The sequence below is a fragment of the Ranitomeya variabilis genome, chromosome 4 (assembly GCF_051348905.1).
Source record: "Ranitomeya variabilis isolate aRanVar5 chromosome 4, aRanVar5.hap1, whole genome shotgun sequence".
In the NCBI taxonomy this organism is placed as follows: Eukaryota; Metazoa; Chordata; class Amphibia; order Anura; family Dendrobatidae; genus Ranitomeya; species Ranitomeya variabilis.
The window spans coordinates 354,823,113-354,843,048 of record NC_135235.1 but is presented as its reverse complement, the minus strand read 5'-3'; the positions used below and the strand labels follow the sequence as shown (position 1 = coordinate 354,843,048).

At 43.8% G+C, this 19,936-nt stretch overlaps 1 protein-coding gene across 5 annotated transcripts in view; it reads left to right on the top strand.

Annotated features, from left to right (window-relative positions):
* The window catches only part of LOC143764762 (C-Jun-amino-terminal kinase-interacting protein 4-like), a 951,487-nt gene that overhangs the window by 576,002 nt on the left and 355,549 nt on the right, over positions 1-19,936 (top strand). For all 5 annotated transcript variants that reach the window (XM_077250696.1, XM_077250698.1, XM_077250699.1 and 2 more), the window contains one exon: positions 12,813-12,866. In XM_077250696.1, coding sequence (XP_077106811.1) covers positions 12,813-12,866 — 54 coding nt within the window. The remainder of the gene's footprint in view (positions 1-12,812; positions 12,867-19,936) is intronic.

Here is a 19,936-nt window from a genome sequence, read left to right as displayed (position 1 = left end):
TATAATAAGAATAAACGTTCAGTCTCATGTCTCTGGGCCTACTGAATAATACGTCTGGCATAACTAAGAATAAACTCTTGTCTTCACACCCGGCCTTTCCTAATGATGAAAGTGAACAAGCTATAACCCTAATGGGCAAATTAAGTCTGAAACCTTGGTCAAAGTTATGAGCCCACAAATCTCCAAGGGCACCCAAACTTTTGCACATGTCCATTTTTCTTTTTGTAATTTGTAAGTATAAAAGATGAAAACATATATATTTGTTTAGCCTAAAATACAAAGGAAATGTGTCATCTGTAACTTTGCAATTTTTAGAGCTTATTTAATATTCAGCTTGCTTAACTGTTCACAATAGCAGTAATTTTGACCAGTGGTGCCCAAACTTTTACATGCCACTGTATATACTAAGCTTTAGTGTGTGTACATGCAAGCTATACAAAGGATTTTTACTTTTGTTCTCTGTTAGCAACAAGAGGTCTAAACCTGCTAGAACTCTGGATATTTTTGGTATTCTAGATTTCCATGGTTCCAGTTTTATTTTATGACATCAATCTTGTTGGAAAACTTTTATACAGACTCTCTTTTTGTTATGTACACAGATTGGAAGGTGAAAAGTTGCCCCTAGATAGATTTTTACCTCATTTGCTCCTTCTAGGCTATGTTCACATGTTGCGTTTTTACTGCTTTTTTCCACAGGCAAAACCTACTCTGTTGGCAGTTAAGAAGCTGCTTACAATAAGCTGGTTTTGTTACGTATGTGTGCATGAGATTTCTGAAATATAGTAGCTATTGCTGGTACTGTAAAACACAGTTTAAAAATTTTCATTAAAAAACACAGTAAAAGCGCAACATGTGAACATAGCTTTATGCAGTTTTTCTTCTATAGATAGTCTATTTTCTTCTTTGATACCTAAAATTACTAGATTCTGTTGATTAGCATATTGATTTTCCTGGAGTTATTAGGTGTGCCTTCTGCAGTCCCTCCTTGGATCCTTATTGATTTTCAAACCAGTTAAATCTTAGTTGATACTTCTAGTCGGAGTTGTATAATGGTTAATCCTTAAGACAGTACGGTATAGTCTCATTCCATACTGCTAATTAGAGTTGTATGTTCAAATTAGCAGAATCTCTGTTAATATTCCTGGTTGGAGTTGTATGGTAGTCAAAGCAGTAAAATCTCAGTTATTTGTCCTAGTTGGAGTTGTATAACGATGAAACTAATGAAGTCCAGTAGGAGAAGTAAATTAATCAAATTGTTATAAAGTCTGGCAAAATGGGTTACATTCCAATTGTCAAGATCACACTCAGTCGTAGTAGCCTTTGGAAGTGGGGAATCACCAGAAATAATACACAAGACATGTCTCGTATAGTGTATCACTGGGAAGCCTTCTGAAGCACGCCTGCCTTCAAGGTGCTATCCCTTCTTTATATAGTTGCACAAGTAGTTTCAGTGGACTGGTTATACAAGTTTTGCTTGTTTGAACAAAGAGAGAAAAGCGTTTCACAGTACAGTTTCACAATACAAACAATACAGTACAGAAACTGCCTAGGTGGCAGTTTCACAGACATAAAATGGGATTTCATACTATAGCTAAAATGTCTTTGAATGGACAGGTCAATATTGATCACAAATTCTTTTTGGTTCATTGAGGTAACCATTTTTGTTCTGCTCTTCACAATCCCCCCTTTGACATATTCCATTCAAAATCTTGTCATATAGATGATCATTTTAGTCATTCTTTTTGTGATATTACAAAAAAAACTTTATATTCTCGCATCCATTACACAAAATTTATTTGTGCATACCGAGATACCCTTGAGTACAACCTTGAATAATACATATATAATTACAATAACTATAACTGTATGTATTAGGCTTTGCATAATCCCGGTAACCCACCCACCGATCCCCCTGAACCAATTGGCCGGGTTAAGAAAAGAAAAGGTATCTGACCACCAGCTATCCTTATTTTGGTCATTGTCTTTGTCATACTGATCCCTGAGTCGTTGTATGTCTTCTAATTTAAATCTCATACTCATAGTACTATTCGGGTCTATATAATGACAGCAGGTGGGTCCGATGATTTGACACATACCCCCTTGTGAGGCAGTTAGGTAATCCAATACCAGGGTATGTTGGTTAGTGACTATTATAAGCTGATTCTGTACAGCTATACTAGTATTTAATATGTCCAATATATCCCAAATCTGGTCATCTAGATAATCCGTGGCTCTAACTAATTTATCCCACATCTGTGTTAACATTATCAACATCAATATCATGAGTCTTATACTGCTTTTTTGCAATGGCTTGCATGTATCCATGATGCCTTTCCTTCAAGCTTGACTGCTGTTGGAGTTGTTAACAGGACTTGGAAAGGTCCGTCAAATCTCGGTTCCAGAGTCTTTCTGGTGTGTCTTTTCACGTAGATTTGATCACCAGGTTCCAACTTGTGGCCTCCTTCGAGATTTTCTGGATCTGGAAGGGAAGCAAAAACTTGCAAATGCACTTTAGTTAAACGTTTTTGTAATTCTTGTACATAAGCAGTTAAAGTCTCAGTATTCAACATCAGTTGTTGTGGAAAATAACAACCCAAATTTGCTGTTCTACCAAAAAGAATCTCATGTGGTGACAGCTTAGCCTTCCCCCTTGGGGCGTTTCGGATGGAATACAGGGCAAGTGGTAGACACTCGGTCCAAGGCTTTCCTGTTTCTGCCATGGCCTTCTGGATTTTTAATTTTATTGTTCCATTTAATCTTTCCACTTTACCTGAACTCTGTGGGTGATACGGAGTGTGAAACTGGTTTTCTACTCCCAACATTTTCATAACATTCTGGAATATTTCTCCAGTAAAATGGGTACCCCTATCTGACTCGATCACCTCAGGCATGCCGTAATGGGGTATCAGTTCATGTGCTATTTTAATGGCAGTAGTTTTTGCTGAGGCTTTACGAACTGGATAAGCCTCTGGCCACCCTGAAAACATGTCCACACACACAAGCACATATTCATATCCATTGTACCTAGGAAGTTGGATGTAGTCGATCTGGAGTCTTTGAAAGGGATACAGTGGTCTTACATGATGCTTGGTTGGGGTTTTAATGGTCTGACCTGGATTGTGTGCCAGGCATATAGTGCATGCAGCACACATGTTCCGAGCGAAATTACCAAAGCCTGGAGCCAACCACCTTTCTTTTACCTTGAGCGTCATACCGTTTGCCGACACATGCGTAGGTAGGTGGAGGTCACTTGCCACTGCGGGGTACCAGGCTCTGGGTAAACACAACAAAGTTCCTTTTTTCCATAATCCTTGCTGATCTTCTGCCCCTTTTTTCTGCCACTGCCCTCGTTCTTCGTCGTCTACCTGTTTCTGAGCTTCCTTCAATCTCTCCTCATCATCTTCAGAGCTATCTAGTGTGTGGGCATGATGTAAGGGTTTACGTGCTGCCTGTTTTGCTGCTTTGTCGGCTTTATCGTTACCCCTGGCTTCCTCGGTGTCGAGTCTCACATGTGCAGCTACCTTTATCACCGCTATTTCTTTAGTTTCTTGTGCTGCCTCCAGAATCTGTCTAATGAGGGAGGCATGTTTAACAGGTTGGCCTGAAGCAGTCATATAACCTCTGGCTCTCCATATTACGCCAAAATCGAAAATAATGCCATGTGCATATCTAGAATCAGTGTATATGTTTGCTGTCTGATCTTTGGCTATTTTTAGAGCTTCAACCAATGCCGTAAGTTCTGCTTCTTGTGCAGACTGATTGGCAGGGAGAGGTTCTGCTTTCAGCACTTCATGCTGAGTTACTACCGCATAACCTGTATGAAATTGTCCATTCATATCTGCATATCTACTGCCATCTATGAAAAGTTCAAATGTAGCATTACAGAGTGGCCTGTCACGTACATTACGTAAGCCCTGAGTCTCTTGTTCCATTAATTGTACACAATCATGCATTGACTCTGATGGGTCAAAGGAGTTGGAGAGTGCAGTTTCCTCAGGTATGGTACCCCCCTCAGACTCTAAAAGGGAGCAAAGACGCGAGATTAAGAGTCTGCCTATTTTTGGGTACAAAGGTTCCTGAATCTATATCTGCTTTTCTCTTCCTACATTCCCTTTGGAAATGTCCTGGCTTCTTACAGTAATGACAAGTAAACTTTTGATTAGCAGAGCCAGTATTAGCCTGTGCAATTCTTACTGGCTTAGAATTTTCTCTTAAGTCCATTTCTATCCCTACAGCTTTCTGTCTAGCCAGGTGTGGGTCTTCCAAGGTTCTCCAATCAGGGGTTGCAGCCTTAAGGTACTGTCACACTAAACGATATCGCTAGCGATCCGTGACGTTGCAGCGTCCTCGCTAGCGATATCGTTTAGTTTGACACGCAGCAGCGATCAGGATCCTGCTGTGATGTCGCTGGTCGCTGAATAAAGTTCAGAACTTTATTTGGTCGTCCGATCGCCGTGTATCGTTGTGTTTGACAGCAAAAGCAACGATACCAGCGATATTTTACACTGGTAACCAGGGTAAACATCGGGTTACTAAGCGCAGGGCCGCGCTTAGTAACCCGATGTTTACCCTGGTTACCAGCGTAAAATGTAAAAAAAATAAACAGTACATACTCACATGCGTCCCCCGGCGTCCGCTTCCCACACTGAATGAGCCCCACAAAGTGAAAGTGAAAGTGAAAGCACAGCACAGCGGTGACGTCACCGCTGTGCCCTGCTACTGCCGGCGCTCAGTCATTGCAGGAAGCGGACGCCGGGGGACGCATGTAAGTATGTACTGTTTGTTTTTTTTACATTTTACGCTGGTAACCAGGGTAAACATCGGGTTACTAAGTGCGGCCCTGCGCTTAGTAACCCGATGTTTACCCTGGTTACCCAGGGACCTCGGCATCGTTGGTCGCTGGAGAGCGGTCTGTGTGACAGCTCTCCAGCGACCAAACAGCGACGCTGCAGCGATCGGCATCGTTGTCGCTATCGCTGCAGCGTCGCTTAAGGTACCGTCACACTAGGCGATATCGCCAGCGATACGTGACGTTGCAGCGTCCTAGGTAGCGATATCGCTGTATTTGACACGCAGCAGCGATCTGGATCCCGCTGTGAAATTGTTGGTCGCTGCTGGAAGGTCTGCACTTTATTTGGTCGCTAGGTCGCCGTGTATCGCCGTGTTTGACAGCAAAAGCGACGATACCAGCGATATTTTACACTGGTAACCAGGGTAAACATCGGGTTACTAAGCGCAGGGCCGCGCTTAGTAACCCGATGTTTACCCTGGTTACCAGCGTAAAATGTAAAAAAAAACAAACAGTACATACTCACATGCGTCCCCCAGCGTCTGCTTCCTGACACTCTGAGCGCCGGTCCCAAAAGTGAAAGTGAAAGCACAGCGGTGACGTCACCGCTCTGCTGTTACGGCCGGAGCTCAGTCAGTGTCAGGAAGCAGACGCTGGGGGACGCGCAGGTGAGTATGTACTGTTTGTTTTTTTACTTTTACGCTGGTAACCAGGGTAAACATCGGGTTACTAAGCGCGGCCCTGCGCTTAGCAACCCGATGTTTACCCTGGTTACCCGGGGACCTTGGCATCGCTGGTCGCTGGAGAGCGGTCTGTGTGACAGCTCTCCAGCGACCACACAGCGACGCTGCAGCGATCAGCATCGCTGTCGCTATCGCTGCAGCGTCGCTTAGTGTGACGGTACCCTTAGTGTGACGATACCTTTAGGGTATGTGCACACGTTCAGGATTTCTTGCAGAAATTTCCTGAAGAAAACCGGAAATTTTCTGCAAGAAATCCGCATTTTTTTTTTTGCGTTTTTTTTCCGTTTTTTTTGCGTTTTTTTAACATTCTGCAAGCGTAATTAGCTTGCAGAATGCTAAAGTTTTCCAAGCGATCTGTAGCATCGCTTGGAAAACTGACTGACAAGTTGGTCACACTTGTCAAACATAGCGTTTGACAAGTGTGACCAACTTGTTACTATAGATGCTGCTTTTGCAGCATCTATAGTAAAAGATAGAACGTTTAAAAATAATAAAAAAAATAAAAAAAATGCTTATACTCACCCGCAGACATCAGATCTCCTCACCGGCGTCCATTCCTATAGCTGATGTGTGCGCGCAGGGCCTTCCATGACGTCACGGTCACGTGAGCGGTCTCGACCAATCACAGGACAGTGACGTCATTCGGCAAGGTCCTTCTCCGCACACCAGCTACAGGAACCAGCCAGCGTGCAGCACAGAGGCGGGAACACTGCGCTGGACATCGAGGGTGAGTATAGGACTGTTTTTTATTTTATTTCTTATTTTTTGACCACTTATATGGTGCCCAGTGCGTGGAGGAGAGTTTCCTCTCCTCCACCCTGGGTACCAACCGCACATAATCTGCTTACTTCCCGCATGGTGTGCACAGCCCCGTGCGGGAAGTAAGCAGATCAATGGACCCCTAGGTGTGCGGAATCCCCGCAATTCCGCATTTTTAATGAACATGTTGCTTTTTTTTCCGCTATGCGATTTTTTCGCGGAAAAAATCGCAACATTTGCACAAAAAATGCGGAATACCTTGTAAATAATAGGAGGCATATGTTAGCGTTTTTTTCGCGTTTTTATCACGTTTTTATAGCGAAAAAACGCGAAAAAAACGCTAAAAATCCTGAACGTGTGCACATGGCCTTAAGCTTTTCCTTCACTTTTGGAGACAATCCATCTATAAAGGTTTTTGTAACTAACCTCATTTACTTCACAGGGGTCTGATAGAAAACAGCAAAAAAACAACAACTAAAGGCCCCGTCTCACATAGCGAGATCGCTAGCGAGATCGCTGCTGAGTCACAAGTTTTGTGACGCAACAGCGACCTCCATAGCGATCTCGCTATGTGTGACACGTACCAGCGATCAGGCCCCTGCTGCGAGATCGCTGGTCGTGTCGGAATGGCCTGGACCTTTTTTTGGTCGTTGAGGCCCCGCTGACATTGCTGAATCGGTGTGTGTGACACCGATCCAGCGATGTCTTCACTGGTAACCAGGGTAAACATCGGGTTACTAAGCGCAGGGCCGCGCTTAGTAACCCGATGTTTACCCTGGTTACCAAAAAAAACAAACACTACATACTCGCCTTTCGGTGTCCAGGTCCCTTGCCGTCTGCTTCCTGCTCTCACTGACTGCCGGCCGTACAGTGAGAAGTGAGAGCACAGCAGTGACGTCACCGCTGCGCTCTGCTCTCAGTGTACGGCCGGATCTCAGTCAGAGCAGGAAGCAGACGGCAAGGGACCTGACGGACATCAGATGGTGAGTATGTACTGTTTGTTTTTTTTGGTAACCAGGGTAAACATCGGGTTACTAAGCGCGGCCCTGCGCTTAGTAACCCGATGTTTACCCTGGTTACCCGGGTGCTGCAGGGGGACTTCGGCATCGTTGAAGACAGTTTCAACGATGCCGAAGTCGTTCCCCTGATCGTTGGTCGCTGGGGAGAGCGGTCTGTGTGACAGCTCCGCAGCGACCACACAGCGACTTACCAACGATCACGGCCAGGTCGTATCGCTGGTCGTGATCGTTGGTAAATCGCTTAGTGAGACGGGGCCTTAACAAATCCTATTATCATTGCAATCACATTGCACCTCAGATAAGGCCCTTCTGCCTCCTGTCTAAACCACACTGGTCTAACAATTCATTTCAATAACAAAAGAGCAAACTTAGCAAATAGAAGAAGAATAAAAGGAGCTAAAACAAAACAAACAATCAGAAAGACCAGAGACCAGATAGAAACTCTTAACAATGTCACATTTAAACTTTCTTTGTAATTTAGACAGCACATACCTGTCATTACTTTTTGTTATTGGATCAAAATTTGATAAAATATTTGATCCCGCACCTGTTCCATCACTCCCCCCTTTTTGCCCTGCACAGGGCACAATTGGTTGGGGATCTGACCTTGTGTTCAGAGACAAAGAGAAGGCCGGCACCACATTTGAAAAATCATTGATGATATTTTTCAGACTAGTAATCAGTTGGGAACTAGAATCCAGCTCCACACTGCACTGAGTAATAATGGCATCACTAGCTGCTGTCATTTCCTTCACAGCTCTGACCTCAGCCCCAGACTGAATCAGCTGGGCTTCCATATCAACACAATGATTTTTCATTTTCAGCAGTTGTGATTCAAGACTAGCAATCTGCTCATTCCTGAAGCGGTTAGATCCATGCCTTCATCTCTGAAATTATTTTCTACACTTAGATAATATTTGTCTACTGATTGTCCAGATTTCTGAGCCACCACTCCCGTTGTTCCTCTCTGCCTCTGTTTTTCCCTCATTTTCTGCTACCCTAGAGACATCAATCAACGCTTGGATCTGATCTATCCATTTCTTGTCTCTGATTATGCCTTTTTTTTTTTTTTTCTTTCCTGAATTCCTTCCCATAGTTTTCTACTAAAAGCTTCTGTCTTAGTAACTCCAAACTTACTAAAAATCTTTCTCAGCCCCTTAGTGGCATCTTCACCACTTCTCTCCTTTATGATAGTATAGATATCTAATTCTTCTGGTTCCGACTTTGTTTGCTTTTTCCCCATTTTCTTATCCTGAGCTTCTTGCCCTAGGTGGCGTTTGGGTATGAGAATACCTCGTTACCTTCTTCCTAAGGAGCTAGGATGGTACCATTTTCTTATCCTGAGCTTCTTGCCCTAGGTGGCGTTTGGGTATGAGAATACCTCGTTACCTTCTTCCTAAGGAGCTAGGATGGTACCATTTTCTTATCCTGAGCTTCTTGCCCTAGGTGGCGTTTGGGTATGAGAATACCTCGTTACCTTCTTCCTAAGGAGCTAGGATGTTTAACGGCTTCTGCGTACCGTGTTGATGTAAGAAAATCCTGATTCCTACACCTATAGCAAACAACACAAATGCAACCAGACAGAAAAAAATACAACGTATCTTGTCCCAGGCTAATTTATCTGTCCTGGGCTCATACTATCATACACTCATAATCTTGTCCCAGGCTAATTTATCTGTCCTGGGCTCATACTATCATACACTTATCCGTCACCAGGTTTTCGTCAAAGACAGGGTCAGAGATTGAACATAGGCGCGGAGGTCTCCCCGAAAGGACGCAACCACGTTGCCCAGTGGGACAGTCACTTCTTCTGTTTCAACACCCTGGGCGGCTTATAGGGCTATTCCCAACTTCCACACACCTTCTATTCACATTCACTCTCATTCAATGCTGTACTCCGTGAGGTGGTCAATTCCTAAATAGTTCAAGAACCCGAGCTATAGGTATCCTCCTCTACTAGAACTACCCGCTAAAAAAACACGACACAGAAAATCTTACGGACAGTGCAGGGCAGATATAAGAGATCTAACAGTGTCTCTTACCTGGCCAGGTTTTTATTCATCTGCTGTCCATTATCCCAGATTCTCTTTTAGTTCGTATTCTGCCGGTGTTCTTGAAGGAATACACAGACCTCGGGTCCCTGTTCAGGCGCCAGGAAATGTCAAGATCACACTCAGTCGGAGTAGCCTTTGGAAGTGGGGAATCACCAGAAATAATACACAAGACATGTCTCGTATAGTGTATCACTGGGAAGCCTTCTGAAGCACGCCTGCCTTCAAGGTGCTATCCCTTCTTTATATAGTTGCACAAGTAGTTTCAGTGGACTGGTTATACAAGTTTTGCTTGTTTGAACAAAGAGAGAAAAGAGTTTCACAGTACAGTTTCACAATACAAACAATACAGTACAGAAACTGCCTAGGTGGCAGTTTCACAGACATAAAATGGGATTTCATACTATAGCTAAAATGTCTTTGAATGGACAGGTCAATATTGATCACAAATTCTTTTTGGTTCATTGAGGTAACCATTTTTGTTCTGCTCTTCACACAATCGATGCTTTAAAATGGAATAGTAAATAAGTCATGTCTAGCAAGACATTGCCTTATCCTTCACTGTGTTTCCAAAGTGTTAGGTTATAGCAATATTGTTTGTGTTTTGAGTGCTAGATGGAAAGCTTGATAAATGTGTGTGTTCAAATAAGCTTAGAGGGAATCTATCAGCAGGATTTCACGCTCTGAACATATACAGTATTTGCTCGGAGGTCTTTCAAAAACAGGTCCCACACTATCTTTACACGGTTAGTCCATTCCTCTATTACCAAGAAATCAGCATATACAAATGAGGCTGTAGATCTGAAGCCTCTGTCACTCAATCTCTTTTCCCTGCCCAGCTCCACCCCTTTTTGCTTTACTGACTGCCTATGTATATGTGAATTCAGGCAGCTTTGCATATCTATTCAGAAGCTGATTTTCTAGTACTGGAGGAAAGGACTGGCCATGTAAAGGTACAGCTGACAGATTCCCTCTAAGTTTATTTGCACATTTTTTTGCCCCTCCAAAGTACCTGAACAAGCATTTGTTTGCTTCTGTAATGCTTTGAAATACATTGTAAAATAATAACAATAATTAACACACTTTGGCACTGCCTAATAGTCAAATGCTTATGGCAGTCCAGATACTTGGTCTGATCTTCATCTGCCATAGAAAAGCAACCTCACTCCAAAATCATATTCAAGGAGGCAATGTGAGGCATAACGTGGTGTAACACAGTCCGTTAACGCTGCCATTAACCCTGTAAGTGTGACCAACGTTTTATTATTGATGCTCCCTATGCAGCATCAATAGTAAAAACATATTATGTTAAAAATAATTTAAAAAATCATTATATTCTCACCTTCCGGCGTCCGCGGCAGCCTTTCCCGCTCCTCGCGACTCTCCGTTCCCAAGAATGCATTGCGGCAATGACCCCAGATGACGTAGCGGTCTCGCGAGACCGGTACATCATCACGGGTTATTGCCGCAATGCATTACTGGGAACGGAGCGTCGCGAGGAGCATTGCTAAATGCCTGGGCTGGACCCGGGGGCCGCCGGAAGGTGAGTATATAACTATTTTTATTTTAATTATTTTTTAACAGGGATATGGTGACCACATTGCTATATACTACGTGGGCTGTGTTATATACTGTGTAGGCTATATTATATGCTACGCCGCTGTGCTATATATTACATGGGCTGTGTTATATACTGCGTGGGCTGTGTTATATACTGTGTGGGCTGTGTTATATATGGCGTGGGCTGTGCAATATACTATGTGGCTGTTCAATATACTACGTAGCTGTGCTATATACTACGTGGATGTGCAATATACTACATGGCTGTGCAATATACTACGTGGCTGTGCTATATACTACGTGGCTGTGTTATATACTGCATGGGCTGTGTTATAAACTGCGTTGGCTGTGTTATATACTGCGTGGGCTGTGCTATATACTTTGTGGCTTTGCTATATACTACGTGGCTGTGCAATACACTAGGTGGTTGTGCAATATACTACGTGGCTGTGCTATATACTACGTGGGCTGTGTTATATGCTATGTGGGCTGTGAGACTCTTTCGCCCGGGGCCCTCAACAACCTGGAGCTTGCCCTGGCTTCACTGATCGGTCACGCCCAGCCGGCCATGAACAATCAGTGACAGGCGCAGTCCGACCGCAAATTGGCGCGGGATTTGAACCACGCTTCACTAATTGGTCGAGCCTGGCCAGCTGAATCCTGTGTATTCATTGCATTATTCTGAAATCTTTATAAATAAACTATATACATATTCTAGAATACCCGATGCGGTAGACTCGGGCCACCATCTAGTATCAAATAATAAGGCCGAAAGTCAAAAATGTTAGCTCAGCCACGAGTTTCTTCAAAATTGTATGACCTTTCAAATATTTTTACTCCAGAATACTGGCATTAAAGCTTTCAATTATTCCCTCAGGAGTTGCCGTATTTTTTGCACTATAAGATGCACCTTTTTTTTCCCTAAAATGTTTTGGGGAAAATGGGGGTGCATCTTATAGTTTGAATATACTAACCAGGAGCAGCAGGAGTTGGGTGATTCTGCCTGCCCTGGGCTGCGAAAAGAAAAGGGGATGTTCAGTGGTTTGACGCTGCAGGGCGATGATCTGAGTCCCATCCCATGCTGATATGGCAGGTTCAGTGGTGCTGGGGCTCCGCCAACATGAAAGCCTTGAGCCCCTGCACATCCATTGCTGCAATATGGTGGCCTCCAGGAAAATGGCCACCGGAGGCAGCACATGTGCAGATTGAGATCTCGGCAACGAGATCTCATCCTGAGATCTCAGGAGATGAGATCTCAATCTACTCATGCACCGCCTACGGCAGCCAATTTCCCGGAGATCACCACATTGCACCAATGGATGTGGAGGGGTTCTGGGCTTTCACAAAATGTTAGCGGAGCCCCCCGCACCATCGAACCTGCCGCACCAGCCTGGGATGGGAGTCAGATCAACGCCGGACCACCGAACATCTCCTGTGACCCTGCTCCACCAGCGCTGCCATCCCATCCCCTTCCCCAGTAAGCATAATTTGGACTGTAAGACGGACCCCCATTTGACGCATTAATTTTCTTCCCTATTTCCCTTCGGCGAATTTGGGGTGTGTCTTATGGCCCGGTGCGTCTTCTAGTCCGTAAAATGCAGTGCATTCTTGCCAGTGAGCATTATTCTGAAGACTCTTTACCGACTGTACCTCCACTGTATAATATCAGTATCTTCTAGGAGCCGGCAAATGTATCTGGATGGTCACGACTTCAACATGGTACCTTTCCTAGTAATTACGAATGTTTTACATAAAGACCTGCTTTCAAATTTTGTATATTAAGTGACGATTAGCCTAAAAACGCATGCATCTAATAAGGATTTGTTTTTACGGTTATTGTTATAATTTTTTATAATTTTTTTGTCAACAATTTTACCGTATTTTTTTGCAGGGCCTCCAAAGAAGTGCAAGATGTACAGATGAAAAAATCTTCTTTCTGGATGGTGTAAGTGTACAATGATTTAACTCCATGTTTTGACTTAGTTTTTATGTAGTTTAGATGGCAAAATTTGTGTTTATTTTTGTGTTTAACTCCTTCACGAACAAAGGTATTTCCATTTTTGTGTTTTTGTTTTTTGCACCGCTTTTTCTCAGAGCCATAACCTTTTAATTTTTCGGTCAAATTGCTATGTGAGGGCTTTTTTTGGCGGGACAAGTTGTACTTTTGAACGACACCATTGGTATTAACATATCATGTACTGCAAAACGGGAAAAAAATTCCAACTGCGGTGAAATTGCAAAAAAAGTGCAATTCCACAGTTTTTTTTTTTTTGTTTGTTTTTTTAACCATGTTCACTAGATGCTAAAACAGACCTGCCATTATGGTTCTCCCGGTCATTATACCTTCATAGACACCAAGCCTGTGTAGGTTATTTTTTTATTTAAGTGGTGGAAAAAAAATCCATACTTTGGTAAAAAAAAAAAAAAAAAAAAAAAAACAGGTGCCATATTCCGAGACCTGTAGCGTCTCCATTTTTTGTGACCTTGGGCTGGGTGAGGGCTTATTTTTTTGCGCGCCGAGCTGACGTTTTTATTGATACCATTATTGTATAGATACGATCTTTGATCACCCTTTTTTTGTCTTTACGCCTTTTAGTGATTGGGTTAATTATTTTTTATATTGATCGGGCGATTTTGAATTCGGTAATACCAAATATGTGTATGTTTGATTTTATTTATTTTTTTATATTTATTTTTACTTTTTGCATGCTTCAATAGTCTCCATGGGAGACTAGAAACTGCAGTACTCTGATCTCCTCTGCTACACACACAGGCGATGATCAGATCGCCTGTGTGTAGCAGAAATGTTCGCATGCTGTGAGCGGCGTCCACGGGGTGGCACTCATAGCATTCTGGCAATGACAATCATAGAGATCTGCTAGAGACCTCTGGTTGACATGCAACCCATCGGTGACCCGTGATCATGTGACAGGGTCACCGATGGGAGGAATTTACGATGTGCTTCCGGTAAGAGTGAGTTCAGAGATTGACAGTGGCATTTAACTAGTTAACAGCCGCGGGTGGATCGTACAAATCGGTTGTCTTGTGCCCGGAAAGGTGTGGGCTCTGGAGCTGAGCCCGCACAGTGGGCGAGTCCGGCATCTGTGTACCATTACACCCAATGTTGGAAAGGGGTTAACCTTGTTTTGCGACTCTATAGCCCAAAAAGCCACGTTTCATAATAATAACTATTTATATAGCGCCAACATACTCTGCAGTGCTTTACAATTCAACAGTTCATAAATGTCATAAGTAACAACTTTAAAGTTAATACAATAGTTAAAGCAAAATAAGAGCTTACAATCTACATTGGGGTGTGGGGAGACACAAAGTACAGGTGCGTATTTGCAATGGTGGTCCAGCCATCTTGAGGAAATGGGGAATAGGTAAAGGCTGCCTGAGTTGGTCACCAGCCAATATTTATGAAGCTTTTGGGTGCGGTGGAGTTTGATGAAGAGTTATTTTTGGATAAATAGTGAATGGGCTATTTATATATAAAAGGACTTTGGTTAGGGAAAATGATAGGCCGCTTCAAACAAATGTGTTTCTAGGGAGCGCCTAAAACTGTATAAGTTGTGGTTAGTCCTAATTTCTTGGGGTAGAGCATTCAAGAGTATTTGCGCAACTCGGGAGAAGGCTTGTATTGAGAGGTACAAATTAGTGCAGAGGTTAGTTCAAAGTCGCTTGCGGAGTGTAACGAGTTGGTATGCCGACGGAGGAGATGTAGGGGGGTGCTGCACTGTGGAGAGGTTTGTGGGTGAGAACAAGTAGTTTAAACTGGATCCTATGGTGAATTGGTAGCCAGTGCAATGATTAGCAAAGAGCGGATGCTTCCGAGTACTGATTAGCCAGAAAGATAACCCTGACTGCTGCATTAAGGATGGACTGGAGAGGAGAAAGTCGAGTGAGGGGGAGTCCAATTAATAGAGCATTACAGTAGTCAAGGCAGGAGTGGTTTTGGGCTGCAGTGAGGGTTTGTGTTGTTTCCATGGTGAGAAAGGGGCAGGTTCTAGAGATGTTCTTTAGGTGCAAGTGACAAGAGCGGGCAAGAGACTGTATATAGGAGGTGAAGGAAAGATTGATGTCAAATATAACACCCAGACAGCACGACTGCTACCGGGGCGTTAACACACGAAGAGGGAGATGTCAGATTTAGGAAGGTCAGTAAATGGTGGGAGCAGAAGAAGTTGAGTTTTGGAAAGGTTGCTTTTCAGATATAGAGCAGACATGATGTTGGGAACTGCAGTCAGACAGTCACTGGTGTTCTGTAGTACAGCAGGGTAAGGTCAGGGGGTGACATGTATAGTTGTGTGTCATCAGCATAAAGGTCATACCAAAAGACTAATCTGCTGGGGGCTGGGTAGAGAGAGAACAGAAGAGAGCCGCAAACTGAGCCCTGAGAGATCCCAACAGTAAGAGGAAGAGGAGAAGTGGAGCCAGCGAGTAATACACTGAAAGAGTCAGAAGCATAGGAAGAGAACCAGTAAAGAGCAATGTCCGTAATACCTATTGATTGGAGCATGGAGAGCAGGAGATGGTGGTCAACAGTATCAAAGGCTGCAGAGAGGTCTAGAAAAATTAACAGAGTGTTGTCATCATTACGTTTTGCTGTCAAAAGGTCATTGGTAACTTTGATGAGTGCGGTTTCTGTAGAGTGTAGGTGGTGGAAGCCAGACTGTGATGGATCTAAGAGAGAGTGAGTGGAGAGGTAACTGTTAAGGTGGGAATAGACCAGACGCTCCAAGAGTTGAGATGATGATGAGATTGAAGACTGGTTTGTAGTTATTTGTGCAGGTAGGATCAAGAGGAGGGGTATTTTTTAATAATGGAGTAATGATTGTCTTTGAAAGAGGAAGGGGAAATACCAGAGAGGAAGGAGAGATTGAAGATTTTAGTTAGGTGGAGCACACATTACATCAACATATCTGGCGTCCATAAAATTGATCCAGGGGAGGACTGAAAGGGCATATGTCACCATATTTGACCTATCTAAACTATTAATATGGGCATACAGGTTATAGACTACTGAAAGTGGTCCTACCTGTGTGTCTCATATCTGATGTGTTGTTGCTGACAAATCATCTTTTATCACTTTATATAAGTGACCTCTTCCAGGCTCTGGGGAGGATGGTGCCTGGAAGATAACTCTGCCTCCAAAGCTTATTTTACATGACGAGTAGTTACCACTGTGATGTGTGATGTCCGCACTCTTCTCTCCTGATCTCACTCCAGAGCTGTGTGTGATTATACCTGACACATCTGCAGGTTCCTCTCAGCTGCAGCTTCCAGCTCACAGGCAGACAGGGTTGTAATATTGTTACAATATAGCAGAGCTGAGAGATAAAGAAAAAATGTGTTTGCAAGAAGGCACCTTTCATTTATCCTGTTCTCTGTTAGTTACTTGTCTCACTGGTAACTCACCTTTCATGTAACATAAGCTCTGGAGAAAGAGTTATCTTGCAGGCACCATCCTCCCTAGAGCCTGGAACAGGTTGTCAAAGTGATAAAATATGATTTCTCAGCAACAACACAGCTGATTTGAGGCACACAAGTAGGATCCTTTTCAGCATTCTATAGCCTGTATGCCCATATGAATAGTTTAGATAGGTCAAATATGGTGACAGATTCCCATTAAGTACAGTCTTAATGATGATATCAAAAGTCTAACTGTTAAAGGGACTCTGTCACCTGAATTTGGCAGGCCCTGTTTTCGGTCCGATGGGCGGTGTTTTCTGTTCTTTCATGCACCCCTTCCTTTCCCGCTGGCCGCAATATTGTCTTGCATTTGATTCGGTTTCCTCTGTAGTACACGCGTGCGCGAAGGCAATCTTGCCTTGCGCATGCGCAGTATGCTTTGCCCAACTGCGGGCAAAGCCGAAAAGCATTAGTGTGCATGATCCGGCGCACTATGTCCCTGAAGTATTTTGCTGTGTTCCGGGACATAGTGTGCCGGCGCATGCGCACTAATGCTTTTCAGCTTTGCCCACAGTTGGGCAAAGCATACTGTGCGTGCGCAAGGCAAGATTGCCTTGCGCACGCGAGTACTACGGAGGAAACCGAATCAAATGCAAGACAATATTGCGGCCAGCATGAAAGGAAGGGGTGCATGAAAGAACAGAAAACACCGCCCATCGGACCGGAAACAGGGCCCGCCAAATTCAGGTGACAGAGTCCCTTTAAAGCCTCATCGGATTATTTAAAGGTAAATGGGTATTCATTCGCAGAGTTATTCTGGCACCAAGCGACGACCCTGATCATCCTTTTACTTTAAAACAAAAACAGTTTCCTTTAAGACTTGCTTCTGCCATCACCGTTGACAAAAGTCAATGGCTAGCCTTGGGTTCAGCCAGCATATATTTGCCATCTCCAGTCTTCAGCCATGGCTAACTTTATGTGGCCATTTCAAGGACAAAAGCCTTCCAGCAAGTCAAGGTCAAAGTTTGAGCTACTGACCAACAAGGCAACTTAAAAACTACAGAATTTACACCACAAATGTTGTTTACACATAAGTTTTTGCACGATAAAAGCATTTTGTTTTTAGCTAATACTTTAATAAAATCAATCAATAAAATCTTATATAAACGGTGGATGCGTCCTTCTGTCCGAAGCTGAGATGGGCGTAACCTGCGCAGTGTGGCACCGGAGTCAGTGTATGTGCATAGCATCAGATTCAGAACTTGTTTGCGAATTCACAGACAGTGTGTCTTCAACAAAATGGCGCCAGATATCGCGGGATGCATACGTGTTCACTATGGCACCATTTTTTTTAAAGATTTCTACTGCAACAACAACATAGCAGTGCGCCGGCCATAGGGATAATGGTGATGGCTGACGCACTGCTGTGTTGATGTTGTAGTGCATTACTTCAATAAAATGGTGCCAGAGTCTGCTCATGTGCATACCGTGATCTCTGGCACCATTTTATTGGAGACATTGTACAAATGTACCAATAAAATTGCTTGCCACCCAGACGTAGAACCGGTTCAATAGCTAGTTAGCATATATTAATGCAATTACTTACCTCACTCTGAGTGGCATAATTCTATTATGTTTTAAGGTCTTAAAGGGGTTGTCCACTACTTTCAATTAACCCCCCAATGTATCCCCCCGGGGCCCCTAATGAATTTTCTAAATACATTATGTTGGAGTTTTAGCCTGTGAGCGGTGCTATGGCGGCTGCTGAGTCTGGGTCACGTGACCCCCATGCTGCAGCCGCCCCTAATTTCCGCCGACATCATGTAAATTTCCAGACTCTGAAAATTGACGTGATGTCAGTAACAGGCATGACTCAGCCTCCACAGACGGTGGTTACTCATCAAGAGTGACTAGGCTGTGGGCGGTGCTGGGGTCAGCCTGTGGGGCTGTGCTGGGATCTGCGGGCGGAGCAGTCTGCTGGCTGTGCTGGAATGTGTGGCCGGTGCTGGAATTTGTGTGTGGGGGGGTCTGTGCGGTGTGTCTGCGGGCGGCGCTGGGATGTGTGGGCTGGGTAGGGGGGTCATTGGTGTGTGTGTCTCTGTGTGCAGGCATTGTCTGATGGGAACACAAGTCCCATCCAGCTATACCTGCTACAGTGACAGTGGAGTGATACATTAGCTAATAATGGGACAGTAGTGGTCCCATCATCCGGCTAATATGTTGAATGTAAAAAAAAAAATGCATACACATACAGCAACATATGACATGCACCATGCAACATACAACATGCGACATGTGACATGCACCATGCAACATGTGACATACACCATGCGACATACAACGTGTGACATGCAATATACAACATGTGACATGCAACATACAACATGCACCATGCGACATGCGACATGCAACACACAACATACACCATGCAACATGCAACATACAACATGTGACATGCAACATGTGACGCACAACATGTGATATGCAACATGTGACGTACAGCATGCACCATGTGACATACAACATGCACAATGTGACATGCAACATGCCGCATGCAGTACATACATACAGACATACAATACATAAAACCTAGAGTGCATACTCACCATCACCTTGTCACCTTGATTCCTGAAGCCAGTGTCACCTGTAAAAAAATATTACAATAATAAACAAACAATATACTCCCTGATCCGCAGAAATCCAATTAAAATGAGTGTCCCTCGACGATCTCCCGTGGAGAGCAGCAGCATCAGCTGATGTGACCGCTCTCCAGGGGCTCCAGGAATACAATGATGGAAGGTATCCTTCCGCACTGTATTCCCCACAATGTATTCATATGCCCCTGTGAGAAAATAGTCCCTTGTCTTACTTCTGGCACTGCTGTGTGGGAAAAATCCCAGGTAGCTTTGCCATAAAGTGAGACTCTGAACTAAAGTAACCTCAGTGATACACAGCAGGAGCCATTGTCTCCTGTCAGTGTGTCACTGGAGGTCTATAGAGCAGTGGCATCACCCGATGTCACTGTTCTATAGGGGAGATCATCGTGGGAAACTCGTTATTAATTGGACTACGGTGGAAAGGTAGTATACGGTTGGTTTATTATTTAAATTTTTTTGCAGGCGATCAAGTATGGTAAGTATGGTTAAACTAAGAATATTAAAATACTTTTTTTCTGGCTGTGTCTTTAATTTTTTTTAACCCTTTCACGACTATAGGATTAATAACGGATAGGCGTCTCATTGACGCCTCTCCATTATTAACTGGACTTAATGTCACCTTACAATAGCAAGGTGACATTAACCCCTTATTACCCCATATCCCACCGCTACTCAGGATTGGGAAGAGAGGGGCTAAGTGCCAAAATTGCGCCATTTCTGGGGCGGCTGCGGGCTTGTATTTGTAGCCGGGGGGGGCAATAAGCATGACCCTCTCTAGGCTATGAATATCAGCCCGCAGCTGTCTGTGTAGCCTTTCTGGCTATAAAATATAGGGGGACCCCACGTAATTTTTTGGGGAGTCCCCCTATTTTAATAGCCAGTAAAGGCTGGGCAGACAGTTGCGGGCAGATATTCATAGCCCGAGAGGGGCCATGGGTATTAA